At 42.6% G+C, this 24501-nt stretch overlaps 1 protein-coding gene across 2 annotated transcripts in view; it reads right to left on the reverse strand.

The window, feature by feature from the left end:
* The window catches only part of FHIT (fragile histidine triad), a 733138-nt gene that overhangs the window by 165647 nt on the left and 542990 nt on the right, over positions 1–24501 (reverse strand). For both annotated transcript variants that reach the window (XM_005868429.2, XM_014541387.1), the window contains exon 4: positions 6209–6277. In XM_005868429.2, the coding sequence (XP_005868491.1) occupies positions 6209–6277 (69 nt within the window). The remainder of the gene's footprint in view (positions 1–6208; positions 6278–24501) is intronic.

Here is a 24501-nt window from a genome sequence, read left to right on the forward strand (position 1 = left end):
ATGGAGCCAAAGAGCATCTGAAGAATCACTCAGGGTTAAATTGCCACCACTAAATATGCATTTGTTGGTTACATCACATCCAGATTCTGAACAAGAGGTAACCAAGTTCACATTCTAAAATTCTCAAACATTCAAAAACTCATCCCTTAGTACAAGGACATCACTTAAGCCAGAAGGGGAGAAAAGTTAATTAACTATCTCACTGAAACATTCCTTCTTTTTTGGAGTGCCAACTGGGGACCCATGGACTTTAAGCCCATAGTCAAATGGTGCGTGAAAGAAATCCAAATTCAAATATTATCAGCAGTATAATAGTTCTCTCCAGCCCTCAGGGCCAAATGGCCTGCATTTTAGCAAATAGATTTTGTTCATGCATTGTGTTAAGCCAAGCAATTGTTTCCCATGACATGCTTGAACCTACAGTTGCTCTATCTATGAAATTCATGGTTGAATTTGTCCAATTGCTGATTGCTATTCCCATTTGCTCTAATAACAGTCGCTTCCTTCATCAGTAATGGGTTTTGTATACAGTGCATAATCACAACCATTCAATGTCACCCATAAGCATTTGATGAACTGTCCAACACAGTTATGTGAGTTGCTTATTTAGGCCACAGCTAGGGTAAGCCTAACAGAGTTAATAAGATGATGTACCATGGCATTAGGCAATGGGGGTTTCCCTTCTCCATGTTAGCTGGACATGCTCTTTTACCCAAGGACCTATTTAGATCATTATTGTCATCTTCATCAACTTGTCAAGATAATGGAGGGCCCACTGAGTTCAGAGAAGGCCTCACATAAATCTCAGAAATTTAGAGAACACAGATGTAGAAATGGTTAGGGAGCAACTAATAATAAAGAATGGGCTTTATAACAGATTCTCCTTGGAAAGGGCAGGACTTGAACTTAATTTTGAGGGAAAGAAGAGAGACTCATCCTCTGAAATGGGGAAGATAAATTAGTAAAAAAAAAAAATGTATAAAGACAAATCCAAGACAGAAAGCTAGAGGAAGAGCAGATGAAGATAAACTCGCACATAACAATCAAAGCTGTAATTAAAAGGAACAGAAGGCCCTAGCTAGTTTGGCTCAGCCAGCCTAGATAGAGCGTCAGCCAGCCTGTGGACTGAAGGGTCCTGGGTTCCATTCTGATCTACGGCACATATCTCCGTTGCAGGCTCCTCCTTGGCCCCAGGCCCTGGTCAGGGCTCATGCAGGAGGCAACCAATTGATGTATTTCTCTCACATCAATGTTTCTCTCTGTCTTTCCGTCTCTCTTCCACTCTCTCTAAAAATTCAATGGAAAAATATCCTCCGGTGAGGATTAAAAAAAATAAAAAAAGGAAGAGAAGTTCTTGAGCCTGCTTTCAGCAAATCCCACATCTGTATTTGTTAGAGACAAACAAGTGTAGGTTTTGGGGAGGCCAGTTACTTATCAATTTTGACATGTGCTTACCAGACTTGCTTAGCAATCAGACAAGGTTTATAATTACTTCACCACATCTTTCTAAGGCACCACAATTTGCAGCTGTCTGCACACTGATTTCTGACAGATTCCATTCTGTCAAAGCCCCTCAGATGGCTGATATCACCACATCAGAACCTCACCCAAAGCAGCTATGAGTTAGTTCAGAAAAGCAAGATGTTCTCTCCTTTCAAATTATGTTAGGACTAGTAGGGAACTTCAAGTTCTTCTGTCTCAACACCTTGTTCTTTCATGTACTCAAATATTCATTTAACAAATATTTATTGGAGACCTGCTCTATGCCAGATTAGGTTCCTCTTCTCAAAGCTTTATCATGTAGTAAGGGATGCAGACAGTGAATAATAAACTAATAAAATATTTTAAGTGTCATAATTAATAAAGACATAAACATAGTAATATGATAGAGTTACCACAGAGGGATTAGCTATTTTAGATGGAATGAGGTGATCAATGACAAGAACTCTTTGAGGAGGTGACACTCGAGCTGAGATTAGGATGAAGATGTGAAGTTACATGACAAAAAAGAGATAAAAGAAGTTATAGGTAAAGAAAACAACATATGCCAAGGTCCTGAGGTGGGAACAAAACTAACATATTGACAAAAGCAAAGCAATTAGAGATAATGAGAATAACAGGAGCAAGGAAGGTAGGTAGGATGCACTACTGAAGTTCAAGAACTCACCCAGGGCCATAGCATTGTAAATTAGCTACAGATCAGTGACACGCACAGTGGACTGGACAGAGGGTCCTGGGAGTAGTAACATTTGAGCGGTAGAGAGAAAAGTATCTCATGAAAGAGGCAGGGATTTCAAACTCAAATGCCTTCAGGGGTCAGGCAGGTATCATGAAGGAGTGAGGCAAGCCTTGGTAAGAGACGGAGTAGTGGGAACTGCAGTGACCTAGAGAATGAGTGACATGCCTAATAGCATTCAGACTCATCAAAACCACTTGGCATGCAAACTAAAGCACATCATTAAAAAATACTTTTCAAGTAAAATAAAACATATGAGAAAGCAAGAAAACCTGTACCATCAAAATCCAACTGTGAGCTGAAGGGAAAAATGGGAAGTAGGCTGGGAATGAGAAAAACCAATAGAGCATAGTCCCATGTAAGTCAAAGAAGAGTTATACCATATATTTCCATGAACTGAACAAAAAAGAGTATACCCCATTAGGCAGTAACCCAAACGCTGTAATACTAATAACAACAAAAAAGACCCACAGTATTTGCTACAGAACTTGCATAACTTAAAAGTGGTGGTAATAACCAAACGGGCCAGAGTTGTAAAGTCATGAAACCCTGTGGTCCATCCAAGGACGAATCACAGCCATCCACTCTGCTTGCATGGGCCCAGGGATGGAAAGCTTTCCATGCCTCCCCCGAGGCACTGTGAGTGTTCAGACGTTGCTAGCAATTCGACCTGTTATTATATGGAGCTGATCGTCTGCAAGTCCCAGATCTTCCCCCTGGAGCCACCTGCCAGCCCTTCCGACATTTAGAAACACAGACTCTGTCATTGTCTTCCCTTCTCCAGACAAAACATCTCCACCTCCAATTACTCCCCAGATCACTGTTTCCAGACTCCACCACCCTAACCCCCTTCCTGTGAGCCTGCGCTAGTTCGCCACCATCCCTCTTACACAGTGCCCAGGGAGAACACACATTCCTAGCTAATTTATCACGCAGGGCTTCCTCAGGCATCGCTTTCTATTTCTGCAGCAGTAGGAATACAATTACATTTTATGGAGAGCAGTCTCCTGCCCTGTTCCCCATTCCCCACCCTCCAAGCCAGTCTCAGTCTGTCTGTTGTATTTCATGGGCAGATGCATAATTTCGAGTGAGTGCTCCCTTCAGTATAAAGAACGTTGTCCCTCATCACTCCATCTTTTCTGATTAAGATCACTCAGTCCTGAGCCAATAATGCAGTGCTTCACGCTTCTCATGCCACTTTCTAGAGGCATTATCTTATTATGTATTCAAACGGGAGAAGCATTTTCATACATAGAGGAAGAGGAACCTGAGAATTAGTGGTTAGAGGCAGAGGGGAAACTGGAAATCTGACTCTTGTGAAAAGAATATTGAATGGGAGCATCCAATACTCTGGCTTTGAATCCAGGTTCTCCACTTACTCACTACTGCTAGTTTGTTGTTGTTTTATTTTAACAAAATTAAAAAGAAGAACATAAAGAAGCTACCTATTAATAAAGGCTTACTTAGTATGTACCAAGTCCAGTATATCATATATTACACATAACAATCTTTGAAGTGTATTTATTATCTCCATTTTAGAGATGTGTGAATTAAAGCACAGAGGTTAAGTGACTTGCCCAATGCCACACAATCAGTAGGTGGCAATGGGATTTGAACCCAATTCTGCTTGTCTTCAAAGTTCAATCTCTTCAAAGTCTCATACCACAATCTCCCTCAGGGAGTACTGTCTATACGACATAGGACTTACCAGTTGATTAAAAACACACCTCTCGCAGTAATTACATCTCCTGAGATGTCCTCCTAATAGGTGGGTGGGAGGGACATGTGTTGACTCATGGGTGGGGCTAGAGACACTGTGGGAGCTTGTTCACAAGGACAAGGAGTAAGGGAGGGGAGGTCACACACAGCCTCTGGGTCTGACACTGTGTTTCTAACTGGGCTGCAATGTGACCCTGCAGTTCTATCACAAGCACATTTGGATATAAACGAGGTTTTACTGTTACCATTCAGCCCCGAAAAAAAAACAGTTTTCAAGCACTTTTAATACCACTTTAGCCAAGCACATTATATAAACGAGGTTTTACTGTTACCATTCAGCCCCGAAAAAAAAACAGTTTTCAAGCACTTTTAATACCACTTTAGCAGTATTCACTTGTATATAAATCAGTTGCTAATTTATTCATGAAAATAGCCTGTACTTGGCAACATTTTATTAACTTTAGTTTACGCTAATAAGATCAGTAATTGTATTTTTTAAAATGCATCTCTTTATAATTACTCCATAATTCTGAGTTTCTTCCAATTTGACTTAAGCCCTTACCAACCTCAAACCACATTCCACAAGCAGCAAAAATGAATTTGAATTATATTACTAGATATGACTTTGGGAAAGCCCAGATTGGGAGAGACACTATTCCCATACCTAACCATGCCTTGGAATCTTCTGGGAACTTTCTTAGGCCCACCTAATTACTGATTCCTCAGAGCCTCGGTAACTCACTGGCTCAGAATCTCTCGGGTTGGGACTTCTTGGGAATGAATTTGCAGCAATTGGCCCACCACCCAGCATCTGGGGACCAGTGACCAGAGCATTTTCACCCTACACAGGTCTATTCCAGGCCTTGGAAAACAGGAAGCACACATAGTGAGGGATATCCCCAAAGCATACTAGTAAAACCAATCACCTCCAAGGACCCAGTGAATCCCAGAATAATAACTAAAAGTCTCAATACTAACTGCTCATTTCTGGTTCTTTATTTTTAGGGTCTAGGTAGTGATTTTAATGCCCAGTTATTGCAAAGAAACCTTAAAAATACAACAACAACAACAACAACAACAACAACAAGATGCACAGGTTCCATCTAATCCAGGGAAACTGGGTGCTTTAGAAATTATTCTCAAAGGGCTAGAACATGAGTGTCAAATAGATGACTAACTGGTACCTCTCTCCTATTGATACTATGGCAGACATTGCTAATCAATCACAGCATTTTCCTTGTTGCATCCAAAAATAACCTCATGGCCTATTTAACCAAGCACTCCAGGTGCTGCTGCCATCTGATCTGCTCTTATGCGTGGGGAACATATTTACCCTTCACTGGCTACAATAAATAGTCAAATTGAAATTGTCTTATATTTTATACCAGCTTGATCCACCATAGGCTATGTGCCTAAATCAGGGGCCTTTTATCTTCCAGGGGCCATTTGGATATTTATAACATCATTCTCAGGCCATACAAAATTGCCAACTTAAAAATTAGCCTGCTATATTTGGTCAAACATTTAATTAACTCACCTAATGCCTTGGCAGGGCCAGACCAAATGATTTCCGGGGCCTTATGCGGCCATGGGCCAAAGGTTCCCCATGCCTGCTCTAAATGTACAGATGCCTGAAGGTGCTCATGTACATGAGATCCTAGGAGATCACCTGACTCTTGCTGAATGATCTTCATAGTGGTTTTACATTTATACCTTTGAATGGAAGTATCTAGAAATCAGCTAACTGCTAAAATGCTGATAATATATGGGTTACACTTATATCATTCAAACCAACCTAGCTTTTGCTAATGATAATTCAAAGTTTGACTTGGAATAAATGCTATAAGGAGAGACAAGCTGAAGTCCAAAGTATTTAAACATTAAATGTAGCATTTGACTAAAATAATCATATATCAATGCCCTTAATTTCCATTGGTTGTCACGTAGATTTTCTCCTATGGAGACACTGGAACATGTCTCCATGCAAACATTTAGCATTCTGATAAATAACAGTCAGAAATCACAAGAGTATTAAGATTTTGCTCAGTTTCATTTGAAAAAGAAATCATTATAAATTCCTTTGTCTTTAGTTGCCATAATGGCTGTTTTGGGCTATCTCACCTGTACTGCTGCTTCCCAAGTCATTGTTGGGTGGAATCCAGGACCATCTCTACGCCAGTACCTATTCAGGGTGATTTCAGCACTTGGACAGCGCCCGTGATCAAACAGTAAGATCAGAGCGAGCAGACCTACCTTATCATAGATGCTGTCATTCCTGTGAAAGTCTCCAGCCTTCCTGGGCAGAATGTGGATGTGAACGTGCTGGAAATATACAAAGAAAGAAAAAAGAAAATGTGATTATCTCCCCATATATTTTCACACTTGACAGTGATGCCCTCACGAAGCCCATTTACTCATGGTTCCTGCTGGATTATTGCTCAGAGGAAGATGGCGTTCTCTGGTAACTGGATGTGAAGTCTACGGAGAATAGAGGCACAGACCAAGAAGAACAACTTGGTGGCATATATGAGACTCTGAGTGAAATGCCAGAGTGTTTTAGGGGCTCCGTGGAATTATTCATAGTTGTCAGTCTTGGTTGTATTTAGCCAGTGCTTTGAAATGACAGCATGTCTTAAAAGGTGACCACAGCGCCTCTGAAACTGACAGGAAATAAGACTTGACTAAAACAGAGAACTGCATAAGTAAAGAACAAATGAGGGAAAGTATGTTAGAATATGGGCCGAATTACAGAATCCGGGCTTCAAATAATAAGCAAATAATAACGACTTAAATAATTCTTACTTATTAAACTTTTAATTATGATGGTAAGGAAACAGTGTGCTTGGCAGTTATCTCCTTTAATGCTCTGAATAAACCTGGAGGTGCAGGCCCCACAGGAAGTGCAGGGTCAGCCCAAAAAGCCAGAGGGCCTGCTTCCTGCCCCGCCTTTTTCATCAGCACATACACGGACCCTGTGATGTTAATCTTTCAAACAGCCCATTCCTTTAGCCTACAAAAGTACCCAGGTAATATACATAGCAATGCAATTATGCGGAGATTGTGACTCAAGGCACACAGCACATCTATTTCAATATATTCTTCAAGGCTAAACTGCCATTTGAAAGTTTGACTTTCCAAATAGCCTCTATTGTCCCTTGGCTGAAGCTAAACCTCGTTCCTGTCCTTGAGCTGTGTTCACGTGTTTAGTGTTTATTACAACCCGCGGGGAGGAAAATGACAATGAAAAGCCTAAATGTGGAGAGGCAGACAAAGAATCAAGCCTCCTCAGTCCCTGATCACGCCCGCCCCTCCTTGATTACTGTGGTTAGGCCTAGGCCACGAAGGGCCTCTGCAGAAGGTGAGATGACGTGTCCTTGGGGCTTTGCGCACAAGGGGGAGAGATGCTATGCTGTTAAGGGAAGGCAGGGAGCAGGGTGGCCCAAAGTGAACAAAGCAGAGAGCTTCGCATCAGCCCCTCAGCACACAGTCCCACACAGTGACATGTTTTCGCCAGAATATTCTCCAGGACAAAGCCAGACATGGATTCCTTGGCAACTGGGATGAGTGTACGCTTAACTTACGAAGACCATGTGAGCATTGGAGATAGGGAGAAAAGCAAACAGGGAAAAGTAAATCACAAATTTCCCATGGAACCAAATTCTTAGGAGCAAGCAGGGCCAGACAGGCCCAGGGTGAAATTTTTGAAGTCATGGCTGGTTGATTTAAAGCAAGCCCAGGAAAAAAAGCCTTCAGTCTTTACTTCCAAACCTGCTGGTATCCTTCCCTCCCACCCTCCCTCCCTTTCCCCCATTCGTCTGTCATCTAATAGTCAGGTATCAGATCAGGGTTCTGTAGCCAAAATCCCTAACACAAACCCTGGACCCAACACTCACAAGCTGTGGCCCTGCCTCCTAAGGCCTGTATCTCAGTATCCTCATCCATGATGGGGATTATTGCCGTTCCTATCTCACAGGGTTGTTAAGAGGATCAGAGCAGCTAAGCATGTACTTATTATGCGCTTAGTACATAGGCAGGGCTCAACAGGTAGCTGCAGTAGCATCATATTCCGGGATGGTTCCCACACCAGCAGGAAAGATATTTAAGAGGCTCCTTGAACGACGCCTGGTTAAAGTTTCTCTGCCGCTTCAGCTTATTTCTGTTGCTTTCACGAGTGGTTCTCGACCTGAACATGCACCTGGGACTTGACAAAACAAAGACCACCGGCCCCTCACACCTGCATTTCTACCAGCTCCCAGTGATGCCAGTATTGCTGGTCCAGGACTATACTGTGAAAACCACTGGTTCCTGAACCCCTTTCCTGCCAAATGTGCTAATGGGGGCACCAAGATCTCAATGCTTGGCTTGTCCTGTTGCATTATCAGAGACCCAGGACTGAATGCTTCCCCAGCTTCCTATACTCTGGCCACCTTCTGTGACATACAGCTGGCTTTGAACTTACAGGAGGGAGACCTCCCGGGACCAGGCCCCTCCGTGCCTTCTTATATTTACCTTGCTCTCCTGGGTTTAGAGTTCAGGGCTATTTCTATGGGCTGTTACCACCCAGTCCTGGAAGTGCCACTCTTGAGCATTGGTAACATTTGAAATTCACTGTGACACCGATGACAGGAAACAGTTTACTGTACAGGTAATTTCCCTCAAGGGCATAGATCTCAACCCAGCCAAATGTCTTGACATAAATTCTTAAGTGACAGACTGATCTCAAGATCCTGACAACCCACTCCACTTCCCAGAAAAGAGAAATCATGATTAAAACACGATAAAGCCAGCTCACAATCTCGCTGTTGTGAAGGAATACATTGCCAAGGCCTTCTGATAGACTATCATTTTGATAAAAACCCTATGAACAGCACAGATAGGGATTTGACATAACCTATTCTTAATGAGTTCATATTGATACCGTTTTAATTACTCCAGTTATTAATTAATTAACAGGAAAGGAGCAAAGAGAAGGCCAGGTAACATAGGCATGCCATTTGTACAGCTTTGCCAGAAAGCTGCAGTTTAATACGCTCCAGGTCTGTTCCCCACAGATCTCTGGAGGAAGGGAGTGGACAACAGGTGCATGCCCAGTAAGGTCTGAATGATGCGGGGAAGGTGATTAGCTGTCAATCATACCTGGGAGCATGTCTTTGGCCAGAATAGGCATGGCCACTGCAAGGGCGAGAAATCTGAAATACACAAGCTCCTGAACAAAGGTATTCCCTCCTCTTGGCCCTCTTGTGCTCCTGGCTCTCATTTTGCAGGTGGTGCACTCCCGTGTATTCATCCACATGCCCACAGCCATGTGGCCGCACCCAACGGACTGATGGACTGGAATTAGCGTGCTGCTGTGTGGACTCAGCTCCACCACGGAACAGAAACTTTGGACACTGGCTTTGCTTTTAGCTCTGCTGAACCCTGCCTGCACCTTTTCCAGGACTGGCTTAAGGGAAATGGGACTTTGCAAACAGAGAGATATAACTCCACACAAATCAAAAGCACTCATTCTCCCATGAGCGTCTTTGAAAATTCTTTTTCTCAAGATATCATAAGAAACCCACTCCCACTAGCAACAGAGAAATTCCACCCGTGCAATTCTCTGATAACAATATTGTGCCTTTGTGACCACAACTTACTTTCTATGTGCTAACAAAGCCTCCTATTAATACAACACTACAAAATTTTGCTAGACTTTATTTTTTTTTACAAGGTTTTAAAAATTGCTAGGGTCTCAAGAAGTTTAGCTGCTTGAGTTGTCCACTCCCACTAGCAACAGAGAAATTCCACCCATGCAATTCTCTGATAACAATATTGTGCCTTTGTGACCACAACTTACTTTCTATGTGCTAACAAAGCCTCCTATTAATACAACACTACAAAATTTTGCTAGACTTTATTTTTTTTTACAAGGTTTTAAAAATTGCTAGGGTCTCAAGAAGTTTAGCTGCTTGAGTTGAAAAAGTATTTTAAAAAATTCATGACACTTATTTCCACCTAAGAATTTTTGGTATGGAAGCATACCAAAAAGTTTTCAGGGTCAAATAAATTCTACAATGTTGACTAGCATATTAAAGTATCTGAGAGGAGTAGATGAAAAAGTTAGCCCAGGAGAGTACTCAGCGGTTGAGTGTGGACCTATGAACCAGGAGGTCATGGTTCAATTCCCAGACAGGGCACATGCCTGGGCTGTGGGCTCAGTCCCCAGTGGGGGCATGCAGGAGGCAGCTGATCAATGATTCTCTCTCATCATTGATGTTTCTATCACTCTCTCCCTCTTCCTGCCTCTCTAAAATCAGTAACAAAGTATTTTTTAAAAAGGGAAAGTTAAGTTTGTTCAATTAGCAATCTAGAAACTTACTTATGGAACCTGTTCTTTATTCACATAGCATCCACTTACTTTTTTCTAATACACTTATTTTTACAAAAATATTTATTTCCAGGTGCTAGTCTATAACCAGAGATATAGTGATGAACAAGACAGACCCCATAAAGCTACAGCTCAATGGGCAGTGAAGAAAAGAAATAATTGTATGAATAAATATACGCTTTAATTTTAGGTGGAAATAGGTGTCATGAAGAAAAACAGTGGGCAGAGCTAAAAATTCAGAATTGAGACACTTCAGCATTTGTACTTTGGGAAGAGAAGAAGTAGGATTCAGGTTAAGGATACAGTGGGGAAGGAGGCAAATAAAAAGAGGGTAAGTTTAAAGGCTGAGAAAAGAATGTTAAGAGGAAGAATTTTAATCAACAGTGCCACCATTGCTGAAAGCTAGCTGAACAGCACATGAAAGATGCTCACCATCATTAATCATTAATGAGATGCAAATCAAAACAACACTGAGATATCATTTTACACTCACTAGGATGACTATTAAAAAAACACACAAGACAATAAGTGCTGGCGAGGATGTGGACTAGAACCTTCATACATTGCTGGTGGAGACGTAAAATGGCGCTGCTGTTTTGGAAAATGGTTTAGTAGTCCCTAAAAAAGTTAAACATACAGTGACCATATGACTCAGAATTCCATTGTAAGTATGTATGCAACAGATATGAAAACATACGTCCCCAGAAAAACTTGTACATGGATATTTATAGCAGCATTATTCATAATACCCAAACAAGGGAAACAATCCAAGTTGTCCATCAATAATGAATGGAAAAACAAAGTGTGGCATAACCAGACAACGTGATTTGGCCTTAAAAAGGAACAAAATACTGCTGAGCGAAAGAGTGATACTTTGTGCATTATGCTAAGTGAAAGAAGCCAGACACAAGAGGCCAGCTATTGTATGATTCCATTTATATGACATGTCCAGAACAGGCAAATTCATAGAGACAGGATGTAGATTAGCAGTTGCTGGAAGGAATGGGGAGTGATTGCTAATGGCCACAAGGTTTCTTTTGGACGTGATGAATATATTCTAGAATTAGATAGTGGTGATGGTTGCAAAATTTTATGAATATACAAAAAACACATGGAATTGTACACTTAACAGAAGTGAATTTATGTTATGTAAATTTTATCTCAATAAAACTGTTATTAAAAAAAAAACTGATGTCGATTTAAGAGTGAATGGGGGATGAAGAAAGGGAGATAAATAAGCACAGACAACTTTTCCAAGGAGTTTTGCAAAAAATATCTATAAGAGCAGCTGCAGAGGAGGGAGAAAATCACTCTAGAAAACACTGGTGTAAGGTTCCTGGAGCCACTAGTTTCTCCAATTATTATTATCATCATTAGTAGTGGTAATTGTTGTTATTAACATTTCTTGAAATCAGTCCCTGGGCTGATTGACATCACTACTTCAATGAACCCTTACAATACTCCCAAGAGACAGTTAATAAATGCACAGCCATTTCCAGGTGACAAATTAGACCAAAGAGGTTAAGTGACTTGCCCAAGCTCCTTCAGGGAGGGACCAAGAGCTAAAATCTGAACCGAGTCTGTCATTAGGCATCAGGGTGTTTGCTCTTGACCAAATGACAACATCTCTCAGGAGGCCACCTGCTTCTCCCCATTCCAAATATGACACCTCCACGCTGGCCACTTGATGCCTCTCCCAAGCTCCCCGATTTCTCAATAATGTCTTTGATCACATCCGTTAAGTCCTTTCAGGATCATGGGATAGGGGCTTGCCTTTGCCTAGGGCAGGGGTGGGCAACCCCTGGCACGTGTGCCAAACATGGCACACCAGTAACTTTTGCTGGCACGCGAAACCCTCTCTTACAATCTTCCATTTACAATTTTTTCTTAATATTGACTTTTTTATTTTTCAGATAAGAGGGGAAGAGCAATTTCTATGCCTCTGCCTTAACTCTCCCTGCCTTCCTAGATCCGACCAGTGTTTTGGTTTCATCCACATATGCTTGTGAATCTTTGTTCTCAGTGATGAATTTTGTTAAGTCTCATAATAGGAGTAGCCTGACGGATGAAAGTAGTAGCTCGTGCATATCTCTGAAGGTCACAAAATATAAACCTGATGTAAAATCTCTGTCATCAGTGATGCTGCAGCAAAAGTCCCACTGATAATATCAGACGGAGCCATAAAGTTTTCTGTCAGACTATCAGTGTACATGTATACATTAAAAAATAAATGTATTTTTCATCATCATATACTGTGTTTTTGTCGCTCGAATGAATTTTATTATTTCTTTAAGGTTCTTCACATACATACACCTTAAGAGATATCAAGAAGGCCTAACATGTTCTCAAAAAATTAGGGTTGGCACGCAGAAGAATTTTGAGTCAGAGATTTTTCTGGTTTTGGCACGCACTCACAAAAAGGTTGCCCACCCCTGGCCTAGGGTCTTGAATTCACTTAGGGCAAGGGTGTTATCATCTGAGTTCCATTTCCACCTCACTGCTTCCTAGTTGAAAGCCACTCCCAAAATATTATATAGAGTAACAAAGTTATCAATGTCAAGTCCGCCCCCCCTCCATTTAGTAATTTTATTGAATTTATACCAAGTAGCAGATTCACCCTTTCTTGGCCCCCTGCTTCAGCAAATCTCAGCTATAAAAGTCCTTTCTGTTACCTCTGGGTTTTATCCAATGGCAGGAGCTCTCTGAGCTTTAATCCCACCGAAGACATTTTCACCGGCCCTGCATCCTTTGTGCCACCTGTGCTTCTCCCGCCATCCTTTTGAACACATCTATTCTACCCCATTCTCACCCGAGGATGGTCAGTTTCATGATATTGCTGTTTTTATCTTTGTTAGAATATATTGCAATTCAATGAGAGGGGATCAAATCCTGGTGGGGAAAGGGCAGGGGAGGCTAGAGAGCTACCCTGCTCATAACTGGTGTCCTTGCAACCTCCACCAGCTGGCCCAGCCTGAAGCTCTCTCCCTCAGATCTGCAATGAGCAATGACAGGAGGTCAACCTGATTCTTAAGAACAACAAACACAGGGCTGTGGTAGGCAGATAATGAACCCCTGAGATAGGTCCACATCCTAATCCACACTGGTGAATAGGTTAGGTTCCACGGGAAAGGAGAAATAAGGTTGCAGATGGATTGAGGTTGCTACTCGGCTGCCCTTAAAAATAGAGACAGCCCTAACCAGTTTAGCTCAGTGGATAGAGTGTCGACCTGTGGACTGAAGGGTCACAGGTTCGATTCGATTCTTGGTTGCGGGCTCCATCCCCAGTGGGGAGAGTGTGGGAGGTAGCTGATCAATATTTCTCTCTCATCAATATTTCTAGCTCTCTATTCCTCTCCCTTCCTCTCTGTAAAATCAATAAAAATATATTTAAAAAAATAGAGACAGTCTGAATGACCCTGGGTTACCCAGCTGAGCCCAATGTAAGCACAGGGTCCTTAGAAGTGGAAGGAGGTGAACCAAGTCAAACTTTTAAAACCCTGTGCTTCAAAGGACACCATTACAAAAAGGAAAGGGGAGAAAAATTTTGCAAATCATACATCTGGTAAGGTACTTGTATCTAGGACATGTAAGAAACTATTTCAACTCAACAATAAAAAGACAAAAATCCCAACTTAAAATAGACAAAGGATGAATGGAAATTTCTCCAAAGAAGATGCATCAATGGCCAATAAGCACATGATCCAGTTAGAACATTTTCCCACAAGAACTTCCTAAGACTCTGCCTCCCTCCTTTCCTTTACTCTTTGCCCCCCCCCCTCCGCAAGCCCACCCATAGAGGCAGATGAGGATACTTAGAATCAGCAGAAATAAGATCTCACAGCATAGAGCATACTACTAGTTAGGGGGGCATATAATTTATTGTCCAAAGCGAAATTTTGGGAGTGAAAGGAGGCACTGTTTATAACTACACTGGCCCCTTTATGACTATAAGCCTCAATCTGGGCTGGTCCAAATAAATGAAGACATATGGTCATCCACAATAGTAGTTATTTAACTGGAAAGTAAGATAGCATAACAAAGACGGGATTTGACATCCTCTTACCCTGGCTCAGAATCCCAGCTCTGCCACTTTTACCCAGTTTGGTGACCTTGGGCAATTTACTCAATCTCAGTAAGCTTCAGTTTCCTCAATTAGGAAAATGGAGACAGTAATTGTTCCCACTTCTTCGTGTTTTGGTGAGGATGTGGTAATACTTATATATGCACAGTTACTAGCATAAGAGGTTCTTATATAAATGGTAGCAAATGTTATAATTGAGACTAACTTAAAATGAGTACTAACTTAAAATGAGTGTAAGTAAAGCTTTTTACCTTATGAGAGAGAAATAATTAAATGTTATAGCAATGTTCTCCCAAGAAGTTCTAACAACTATTGAAACAGCCCACATCACTCTAGACACCAGGCCAGCCTCATTCATACTGTTCGACTGACAGCCTCAGGTAGTGGGTGATGCATCGATTCCCATGTCTTCGTTACCCAGATTACATAGTTAGGCTGCTAGTATGGGAGTAAAGAACCCGGGGACTTCTTTTTGAGTCAGTAAGTGGTTCTATTTGGTGGAAACAGGATGTTCTGCCCTTTGCATCAGGGAGGAGTGGGAGGTGGACACCAAAAATCTATAGTAATTTGAGTTAGACTCTACCGAAGGAGGAAAAACTGGAGACAAGATAATGGGAGGGGAGACTGTGTTCATTCTTCATGCCCAGATGTTTCTCTCCACCTGGCAGTAACTCTACCCCCATTCGTCCCTCTAATTCACTTAGTCAAGGCAAGTAGAAGAAGCCACTTGAAATGTAATTGTCTCTCGCTGTTCCTGGTGGGTCTATTACACGAACAGTAGAGAGATTTCTCATTTCGGTCTGTTTACTGCAGCAGGATTTTAAAAAGGAGGTGGAGGAGGAGGAGAAGTTCTCTCAGCACCTGCTGTCCTAATTGACAGTGATTTTTCTCACCCCCAAAAGAGAATGGTTTTTTAACAAAATGGGTACATTCTCATAAGCAACATTGGCATCCTACAAACACATTGTTAAAACAGGGAAGATGATGGAACCATGACAACAGCTCCGTTTCCTGCTGGGCTGAGCAGCCCGCGTGCCATCCACCTTTTATTTTCTGCTCATTTGCAATGAGTGCTTCCTTCACAAAGACAAATGACAGAAAAGGCGAGTTTTCTCCTGTGCGTCCGTTTTGAATTTGTGAGCAATGGGTGAGGAAGTTGATCTACTTTTTTTCACTGTTTTTTTTGTTCTGAATTTCACTGGAAGAGTTCCTTAGAACAAAGAAGACAAAAATAATCTCTCATGGGTTTGCCCAAAGCCTCCCACAGCATCTCACTCGATCCAGGACTTTGGGACAAGAATGAGCTCCTCTGCGGCTTGCAGAGCGGAAGAAGGGGAAATCGATTGGCAAAGATGCGTTGACACTCACTCCTGTTTGTTCAGTTCCCCGGGCTTCTCCTCTCCTGGAGGAGACGCTGAAGAACCTGCCAATTACTTCCACCTTGTGAGCTGAAAGCCAAAAGGAACAGACACGCCCCCGGCTCTCTGAGTTCAGTGACACTTGAACAGCATCAGATTCCATCCTCTTGCTTTCCGTTGACTTACCAAGACCTTAATTTTTAGAAAATTTGAAATTTAAAAGCTCTCTGGTTGCTAAAATCTCCTTTAAACTCGTATTGTAGTTTGGAGCCATACATCATCAAGGCCATGATGCTTAGCTGATTTACTGCTCCCATATATCATAGGAGCACCATCCCTCTAGTGATGTGCTGTTATAACTCACAGCTGGCTGAAAAACACAACTGAGAGCCACAGAACACTCAGGGTCCCCACAAATCCTGGGAGGTGTTTTTAGAAACTAAATTAGCCCGTTACCTTCCCCCGTTAGAGTTTCTCAATTTGCCTGGAGCAGTCAGAGCCCGTGGAAAGCACAGTTTCATGTTTCATGAAGGGCGCACCAGCCGCCTCAGCACTGCTGACATCCTACAGGAAGGGGCTCACTGACAAGGTAGTTAGAGACCACCGGGTGCCTGTGCCTTTGGACAGATTCCTAATTCTGTCCTGAGTTGGTTGTGTCAAGGTGTTCGAGGCCCTGGGAGCAGCAGTACTTTCAGAGACATTTATTTCAAACCTAAGTACCTGGCAGCATTCTCACGCTGACCCTACACCGAGTAACAGAAGCTGAGGCCTTCCCAACCAAGTAAGGCAGAATCCAGTCATGAAGGAAACCCAGGCCTTGGGGTTGGTGAGGATCCAGAGCAGAATATATTTAGCAAGGCTCACTGCACAGCCAAGCCTTCTGGTTCACAGAAGAAGCAGGTTGTTAGAAATAGATTCAGACTAGAAATATACACTGTCTTGAAATACAATAATTGCTAGAGTTTACTGAATACTTAGAATACGCCAGCATCGGTCTAAATACTTTAGCTGTTTTTCATATAATTCTCACAATAATATCAGGCATAAGGATACTGGTACTATCTCCACTCTAAAGATGAGGCAAGATGAGAGAAGCTGTAGATGAAGAAACAGAGGCATGGGGAGGCGGAATGAGTGGTTTCCTGGATTCCAGAACCAGGCATGGCACTAGCAGAGTATAAGCCCACTGTGTCCTTCACACTACTCATCCTTAGAATATGAAGCACTTATGTAAGAGAGGCCCAGGAGGGAACAAATTTCTTACAAATTTAAGAATCGATCTGGTATAAATTTTCTATATTTTCTTTTAGTTAATGGTTGACTTTCAGTGACATAACAGCTTCAAGTTCTTAAAACTGTTCAGCAAAAGAGAATTTATAATAATTTCCCTTTAAAAAATTGACAAACTCAAGGAAGGCCTATAAAATCATAATAAACCTCTTACATGGCCCTTCCTGCTGTGCTGGGTTATACTCATGCAACAAGATAGGTGGAGCACCAGGTAGACCATTCGGGATCAAGAGTCCACCTGTTCAGCCCCACATGTAGGAGGTCAGAGGTTCTTTGTGAAACTAGCTCTATTTGCTGCTGTGCCAGGACAGCACCTTAGAGACACCTCCAGTAAAATGACTTTCAAAAGATGCAAAGAATGTCTCAGGATTTGTCCAACCTGTATTTCATCAGCCATCGTTACAGTCGCTGTGTTGACAGTACATATTCTTGGTAAGAAAAGTTAAAAAATGTTCTTCCCTTGTTGTAGAGTTCCCTTCCCCTTGCTTCTTTCCCACTTCCCCTCAGTTTTTCTGAGTGAGTTCAAATGCCACCTCCTCTGTAGAGCCTTCAGACTCTCCAGACTTTAGGCTTTCTGATTCTTTGTAAGTTTCTCAATTATTACATTTTCCTCATAAAGCATCAATAATTTTAGGTTTCTCTTCCATTACTCCTGAACTCTGTGTAATTCCTTACTCTATCTCTCTCATTATTTCCTACCCTCACTCCAAGTTTCTAGCTTAGAGGACATAGTGTGTAAATGATGGATGGATGGATGGATGGATGGATGGATGGATGGATGGATTAGATGGGTAGATGGATGGCTGAATAGATGAGTAGATTGATAGATGGACAGGTGAGTAGATGGGTGGATGGATGGATGAGTGGATGGATGGGTGGGTGGGTGGATAGGTGGATGGATGGGTGGATGGATGACTCAAGTGTTTTTAATTTGCTAGATTGCTATAAAGAAAGGACAAAGAAGCCTCGTATGCACAGTTTCTCTTAGCCACTCTTTTCCCTCTCTTGAGAATTCTTGCACATACAAGGATGTAGCCTATGCTGAGCCATTATGATTGCACCTTTCTTCCCCACTGAAAAGTATCTTTTTATCAACATGTAAGTGTGAAGGTCTTGTCTTTCCAGCTTCATGTAAGTCCTTTTTAAAAACTGGTCAAGTATGCTAGGCAAATAGCTCATCCTGAAAACAATCAGCATCGCAGAGACTGCCAAGGGGACTTCTTCTTTGCTCCGAATTAACTTTAATAAAAGTCACTGCAGTTCTCTCTCACGAGAGAAGAAACCCACCCTTTCTTTGGGTAGCTTCTGACCTTCATAAATTACTTCCCCGATCTCTCTTTGCTAAAAAGACTATCTAGAATGTGTATTTTTAATTTACACACCATATCAGAACATTAATCTGCAGAGGTAGTCCCTCTGGGTCTTTCTGTTGTTAGACAGTAAAGGATCTGGATGCAAATGAAGCAATGATGGCATTTTTCCTTGTCTTACTCATTTTTGTGACAAATGCATATTACTTTACTGTTTGCCCTACACATAATTACAGTTCTTTAATTTATGTTTCAATAAAATGGATAAAAACAAATGTTTACTGCTCCATGAATAAACATTCAAATGAAGTCTCTGATGGAGGTTACATATTCTGAGCAGCTCTGTGGCTTTCCAGAAACTTCGCCCCTGATTTAATAAACATCATTTCCATAATCTGTGCATTATTGGTTAAGCCTCCCTTTAGGAATATGTTACAAAGCAAAAAAATTGTGAAATATTATCAGTCCAAAGGGGGGGGGGATGTTAAGGGGATTAGCAACTTGTCCTGTTAAAGGGACAAGACCAGCTTTCATGTCCCTCCAGAGACAGTGACACAGTAATTATGGAGACGGCGCCTCCTAGTTATCTCACTAGCCGAGTGCTTCACTACTACAGTTTTCACCTTTAATATCGGGTTTAAATAAAAGTAATGAGAAACCCGGAAAGGTCAGGCATGAAGGGCAAGCTTGTGCTGGTTCCCTTTCTAGTGCTAACGAAGAGCCCAGCAGCAGACCTATGAGTTCGGGGAGGTCAGGATACACCACCATGGACACTCCTGGACGTGGAGACAGACACATGATTTGAGTATCAAACAGTCACCCCGAGGTCACTGAATCCAGACAAGATCCTAAGCTGGGCTTCAAGCTCACTCTGTCGCACATTATTTTCAGTGGGAGTTATTGGTTAGGGAAACGGCTTGATATAATTTTATGTCATTATCATTTCAAAAGGTTGATCTATTTCAAATAAATTTGCCAATTGTGTTCCCTAAAGTAGGTGCTTTTACAAATAACTAAAGCACCACGATCTATTTCTTCTCCCTGTGTCCAACCGCTAAGACCAGGTGGTTTAACTAGACAGGGGAGGCGATGCCAGGAGAAATCAAGGGATGGAGCTCCTTTGCGGTGTGACAGGCTCCAGATCACAGCCGCTGCCGGCGACGAGGAAACGTGTTGACGTGGCAGCTGTCACTTCGTGACATGTCAGTCTGCTTCATCGGTGGGTTGGCACAATTTACTTAAACTTTGTCAGGAGGGAGTCATTCCACATAGTTAGAAGCTGCATTTCTTTAGTGTGAATAAATATCTCCGGTCTGCTGGGAGCACTCAGAGACGGCAGGATTCACCATCGGCGCTGCGGCAAGCGGCTGGGCGTCCACAGTGGGGCTCCCCCTCCGCTCCACTCCATGGTTTGCTCTGAGTAATTCACTCCTTGCTTTGACTGTGACTGCAAAATCTCTCAAATGAACATTATCTTCCTCTAACACGAGCTGAATGTAAGATTTTTCACATTCCAATATGGCTATTTTCACGAATGACTTCAACAAAGTAAAATATTCAGCATAAATAGAAGCTGGTGTGATCCAAATTTTTATCATATTTCTTTGCTGGGTTTTTTTTTTCACATCCCACTTTTCATTCGGTGCATATGCCTTTTCGTTTGCTGGTGTCCCTGAATTAGAAGGAACTAGGCGGGACCATATTTTAGAGGGTTATATTTTCCTTCTAACTCAAGTGAGCAGGCATTTGTTTTGGAGTCATGCCTTCAGAAACGACATCCTCTTTTCAGATGGTCCAGATCTCAACCTACAGAGCTGCTAAGTGGAACTGTGCCTTCCTGCCAGGGCTCTGCCCCGATACACTACAGAGAGCATTCACTTCTTAAATGAGCTTCTCTTCAAAGTCGTCATTGTGAAATATACCAGAACCAACACCCACACCCACACCCCCATCTCCCTGCAACCCACGAGCACTGATTTGATAGCCCAAGACAGGATAAATGGCTCTGATTAGGCCAATGATCCCAGTTTTATAGGGACCGTCTAAATCACATCTCAGTTTGGGTCTAGAATGATGATGCTGGGAGCATCCAGAGGGCTACATATCATCTCAGCCTGGCTCCCACACAGGGCGCCAGGGAGATTTGTAGGACCCTGTCTGGTGGCTTTGAGGCACAAACAATGAATACTGCTCAGGCAATAATAATAAAAGAAAACAGGCAGTGCAGAGAGCCCTGGACCCGTCCCTCACTTTTCTCATAATATACTTTATTTTTCAATGAGACAGAGTGATTCCATAGGCAGTGCCCAGAAATTAGATAATATGAGAAGTCGATGATCTTTCTTTTTCTGGGTGAGTTCGGTGAATGAGGCCCTGAGATTTATGTGGACTAAACTTTTTTAGTCCAGATTGGAACCCTTGCTAACTTCAGTCTCCATGATTCACCATGGACGGCCGTTAACGGAGACACACTGCATCATGTCACTTAGTCAGAACCCTCCTTTATAGGGGAGTGCAGTAGAGTCTTAACAACAGCCCCAGTGTGCCAGGAATCTGAACAAGACCCGGGATCTCAGGAAAGTTTAGCACAAATGCTCCGGCATGGAGTGAGGCAGGAGTGGCTCTGCAGGAGGTGAGCTCAGGTGGACCATTTATGACACCTTTCCTTTAACCTTCAGAGCTGACTTCGGGTCAAGAGGCTATCCAATGGATGACTATGCATTGTTGCATGTAAAGAAACAAATGCCTTGTTGGTACTGGCGTAGGATATTGCTGCGCCCTGTCTACTGCCAGTATCGGCTTTATTTGTATGATAAACCAATAATCCATCTTTTAAAATTAGCTCCACCAGCAAGCCATGACAGGTCTGTGAAGATAAATTTTGGAAATCAAATTCTGCTCCTGAGAAATATCACACCAAGTCAAGATGAACCACAGTGAAAGTCCTACCAAAGCAGCAAGGATGCAACTGGAACATCAATGTCCTCAGGGACCTCTCACCTTTTTCTTCTGAAAATTGTGCTAGATTTTGACCTTTCTTGATCCTTCTTTCTCTCTCCCCCACTCTCCCTCCCTCCCTCATACTTGGCCTCATTTTTTATCATGCAGAAGGTCTCCTATGATCCTACAATTCTCTTTTACCCTAAGACATTCTGCAATTCCTACTGTGGGGACTGTGTGGTTACACAACTAGAATCATGATTCTCCATTGGCTTTATGTCTACTTTGAGGACCTGTGTAATAGTAGGATTTAAAATATGATATTAGACATTGGAGTGCTTGATATCATGAGGGCCTTGAGAGAGATGGGGAGTTCTGCAAGGGCTGAGACCCAGGAGAAGAAGGCACAAACCACTATCGGATACTGTAAGGGCGGATGCCTCTGTTTTTTCCTGGTAACAATCCCTAATGCACCGGTGTGGTGTGGTTTGTTAAGGTGAGAAGAACCACCATGGGATGGAGAGGGGTGGCTGAATTGGAAAGGGTGGGGCACCAGAGGTATGTTAATGTGTGCAAGTCATGTGACCCTGATGGGAGTTTACTTTGGAGAACTAGACTCTTTCCTCAACAGCCTGGCCCCACAACACAGTCAGTAAAATCTCTTAAGTACCTGGGACCCGGATTCTTCTCATGGCCTCTGTCTTATGACCCGAAGTGTGGCCTCAGCAACAACGGTGGATCCTGGTGGACCATGACCACCACCACCATAGGGGAGGCAGAGTCCCCTGGCAGATGGCCTCCAGATGCTGTGTTTCAAGCCTCTCTCCAGGCTCCATGCCTCCACCTTCTGAACCTCTCCCTGTGTCTTGCTCTCTGGACTGCAGCCTCAGCCGTGTGTCCACAGTTAGCATCTCAGCCTGAATCTTTCTATGTGCCCCTTCCCACAGGCGGCCTCTTTGGTTCTCAGGCAAACATCAACTGTGGACTCCATCTTTTCAAAGAATCTATGCCTGTGCCTCTCCCACGAACCACCTTCTTCCTGACACTCCTGTGCCCAAATCTGACTCCCCAAACCCAGCTCAAGCTCCAGTCTCATATTTACCCTCCCAACATGAGTTTTAGCAGACTGTTGGCTACCTAGTCAACCAAGAGTAATAATTACAAGACAGAAAAATGGCTTTTCCTTGCACAAATAGAACAGCATTTCTCCTTTTACAAGAGGCCTCACTTGGCCATCCCTCCAGAGCAGAGCTTTCCAAGACCCCGCTAACTCATTCCCTCTCTCCCCTTCAGCAACTCAGTCCTTGCCAGGGCATCTGCCTGAGAGATTCCGATAACTTAACTAGTTTCAACCAGAATACTGAGCCAACTGTTTTGAGTACAGACCTGCCTTCCTATTATACCGGTCAGAAGAAAAACAAGACATCACAATAAATCCAAGGGTGCATCCTTGAGAACACAGTTCTGCTCAGATTGTATTTGGGAGCACTTACTTACACCAGGCAGGTAGTGAAGTGGAAACGGGAATCAGAGGGAGAACTGGGCTCAGACTCAGAGAAGGAGAAGGCTGGGGAGTGCCAAGCATTTTCGGGTTGGCAGAAGCCACAGATTTTGTAAAGCCTGGGATCCAGGGGAGGTCAGGCAGCTGGACAGGGAGCAGAGAAACAAATAATTTCCAACTTCAACAAATCAGGATGGAAACTGGAGGAGGATTTATATCTCAGAAATGGAAGAGGAAGAATGGTAACACCTATTTTATTTGCAATACCTCCTTCTCTGATGCTTGGTTTTCATGGAATACGAGAAGAGGGTCCCTTGGGAAAGTCCACTTCATTGGAACCACTGACTGCAAGTGGAAGTGAGAACAACTCCACTCTCCTTGGCCAATTACAGAGGCAGCTTTCCTTCTACCTGGGTCAAGGCCACCACATTGCCCTACAGGACCCTGGAGTACTCTACAGTACCTTGTTCACACACTTGGCAACTCTCTCTCAAGTACGAAGACCAGCCAAGGAATGGAAGAAAGAACAGATTACGCTCTACCATAGGCATTCTTCTACATCCCAATATCCTTCCATCGTCATATGCATGCCCTGGCCCAATGGAATGGACACATCCCTGGGAGCCAGGACAGCAGAAGGTAGTGGAGCTGGACCACCTGTGCTTGAATCCTCGTCTCAACTCTTACTCTCTGTGAGATCTGGAGCCACTTACCTGACTTCTCCAGACCCCCATTTCCTCACCAGAACATAGACACAACACTTTATACAGTTTATATACATTTTCCCCTTGCAGATTAGGAGTAATTGCATGCTTAGCAATAAAATAAATGCTTAGCAAGAACCTAGCACACAGTAGGTGCTTTCTAAATGTTAGCTGTGATTATCATTTTATCAGTAAGTTTCTAAAAAAATACTTTTTATTTGGGGTTAATTACAGATTCAAAGCAAGTTGACAAAAATAATAGAGAGAGATCTGTATAGTGTACCGTTCACCAAGTTTCTCCAACTACTATACAAGGTGGTATGTATGGTCCCAGAATGTTGACATTGGTACAATGTGTGCATAGTTCTAAGTTGTTTTATCACATGGAGGTGAATAATCACCACTGAAATCAAGATACAGGACAAAAGATCACAGCAAAGATCTCCTCTGTGCCCTTTACAGTTATATTCAGAGCCTCCTCCCACTGTCCCTCACGCCTGCCACCACTAATCTGTCCTCTAGCTCTAGCATCCTGTCATGTTGAGAATGCTGTATGAATGGATTCACATTTGATCTTTTGTAAGCTGTAATGTGTGTCAATCATTCACGCCTTCTTATTGCTGAGTAGTGTTCTAAGGAAAACCACAATTTGTTCCACTATTCACCTATTGAAGGACCTTTGGTTATGTCCAGTTTTGAGCCACTACAAATGAAGCTGCTATGCACATTCATGGACAGGTGTGTGTGTGCACATCAGTTTTTCATTCTGTGGAGTAAATGCTCAGGGGTGTAATTGCTGGGTCCTATGGTTACTCTATGTTTGGTTTTTAAGAAACTGCAAGCTATTTTCCAGAGTGGCTACTGCATTTGATATTCCCAACAGAGATTCAGTTTTTCTATAACCTTGCCAGCATTTAGTGTTGTGACTTTATCTGTTCGGTGTGTAGTGATCTCTCATCATGGCCTTAATTTGCATTTCTCTAGGCAGCGGTTCT

The sequence above is a fragment of the Myotis brandtii genome, unplaced genomic scaffold (assembly GCF_000412655.1).
Source record: "Myotis brandtii unplaced genomic scaffold, ASM41265v1 scaffold268, whole genome shotgun sequence".
Classification (NCBI taxonomy): domain Eukaryota; kingdom Metazoa; phylum Chordata; class Mammalia; order Chiroptera; family Vespertilionidae; genus Myotis; species Myotis brandtii.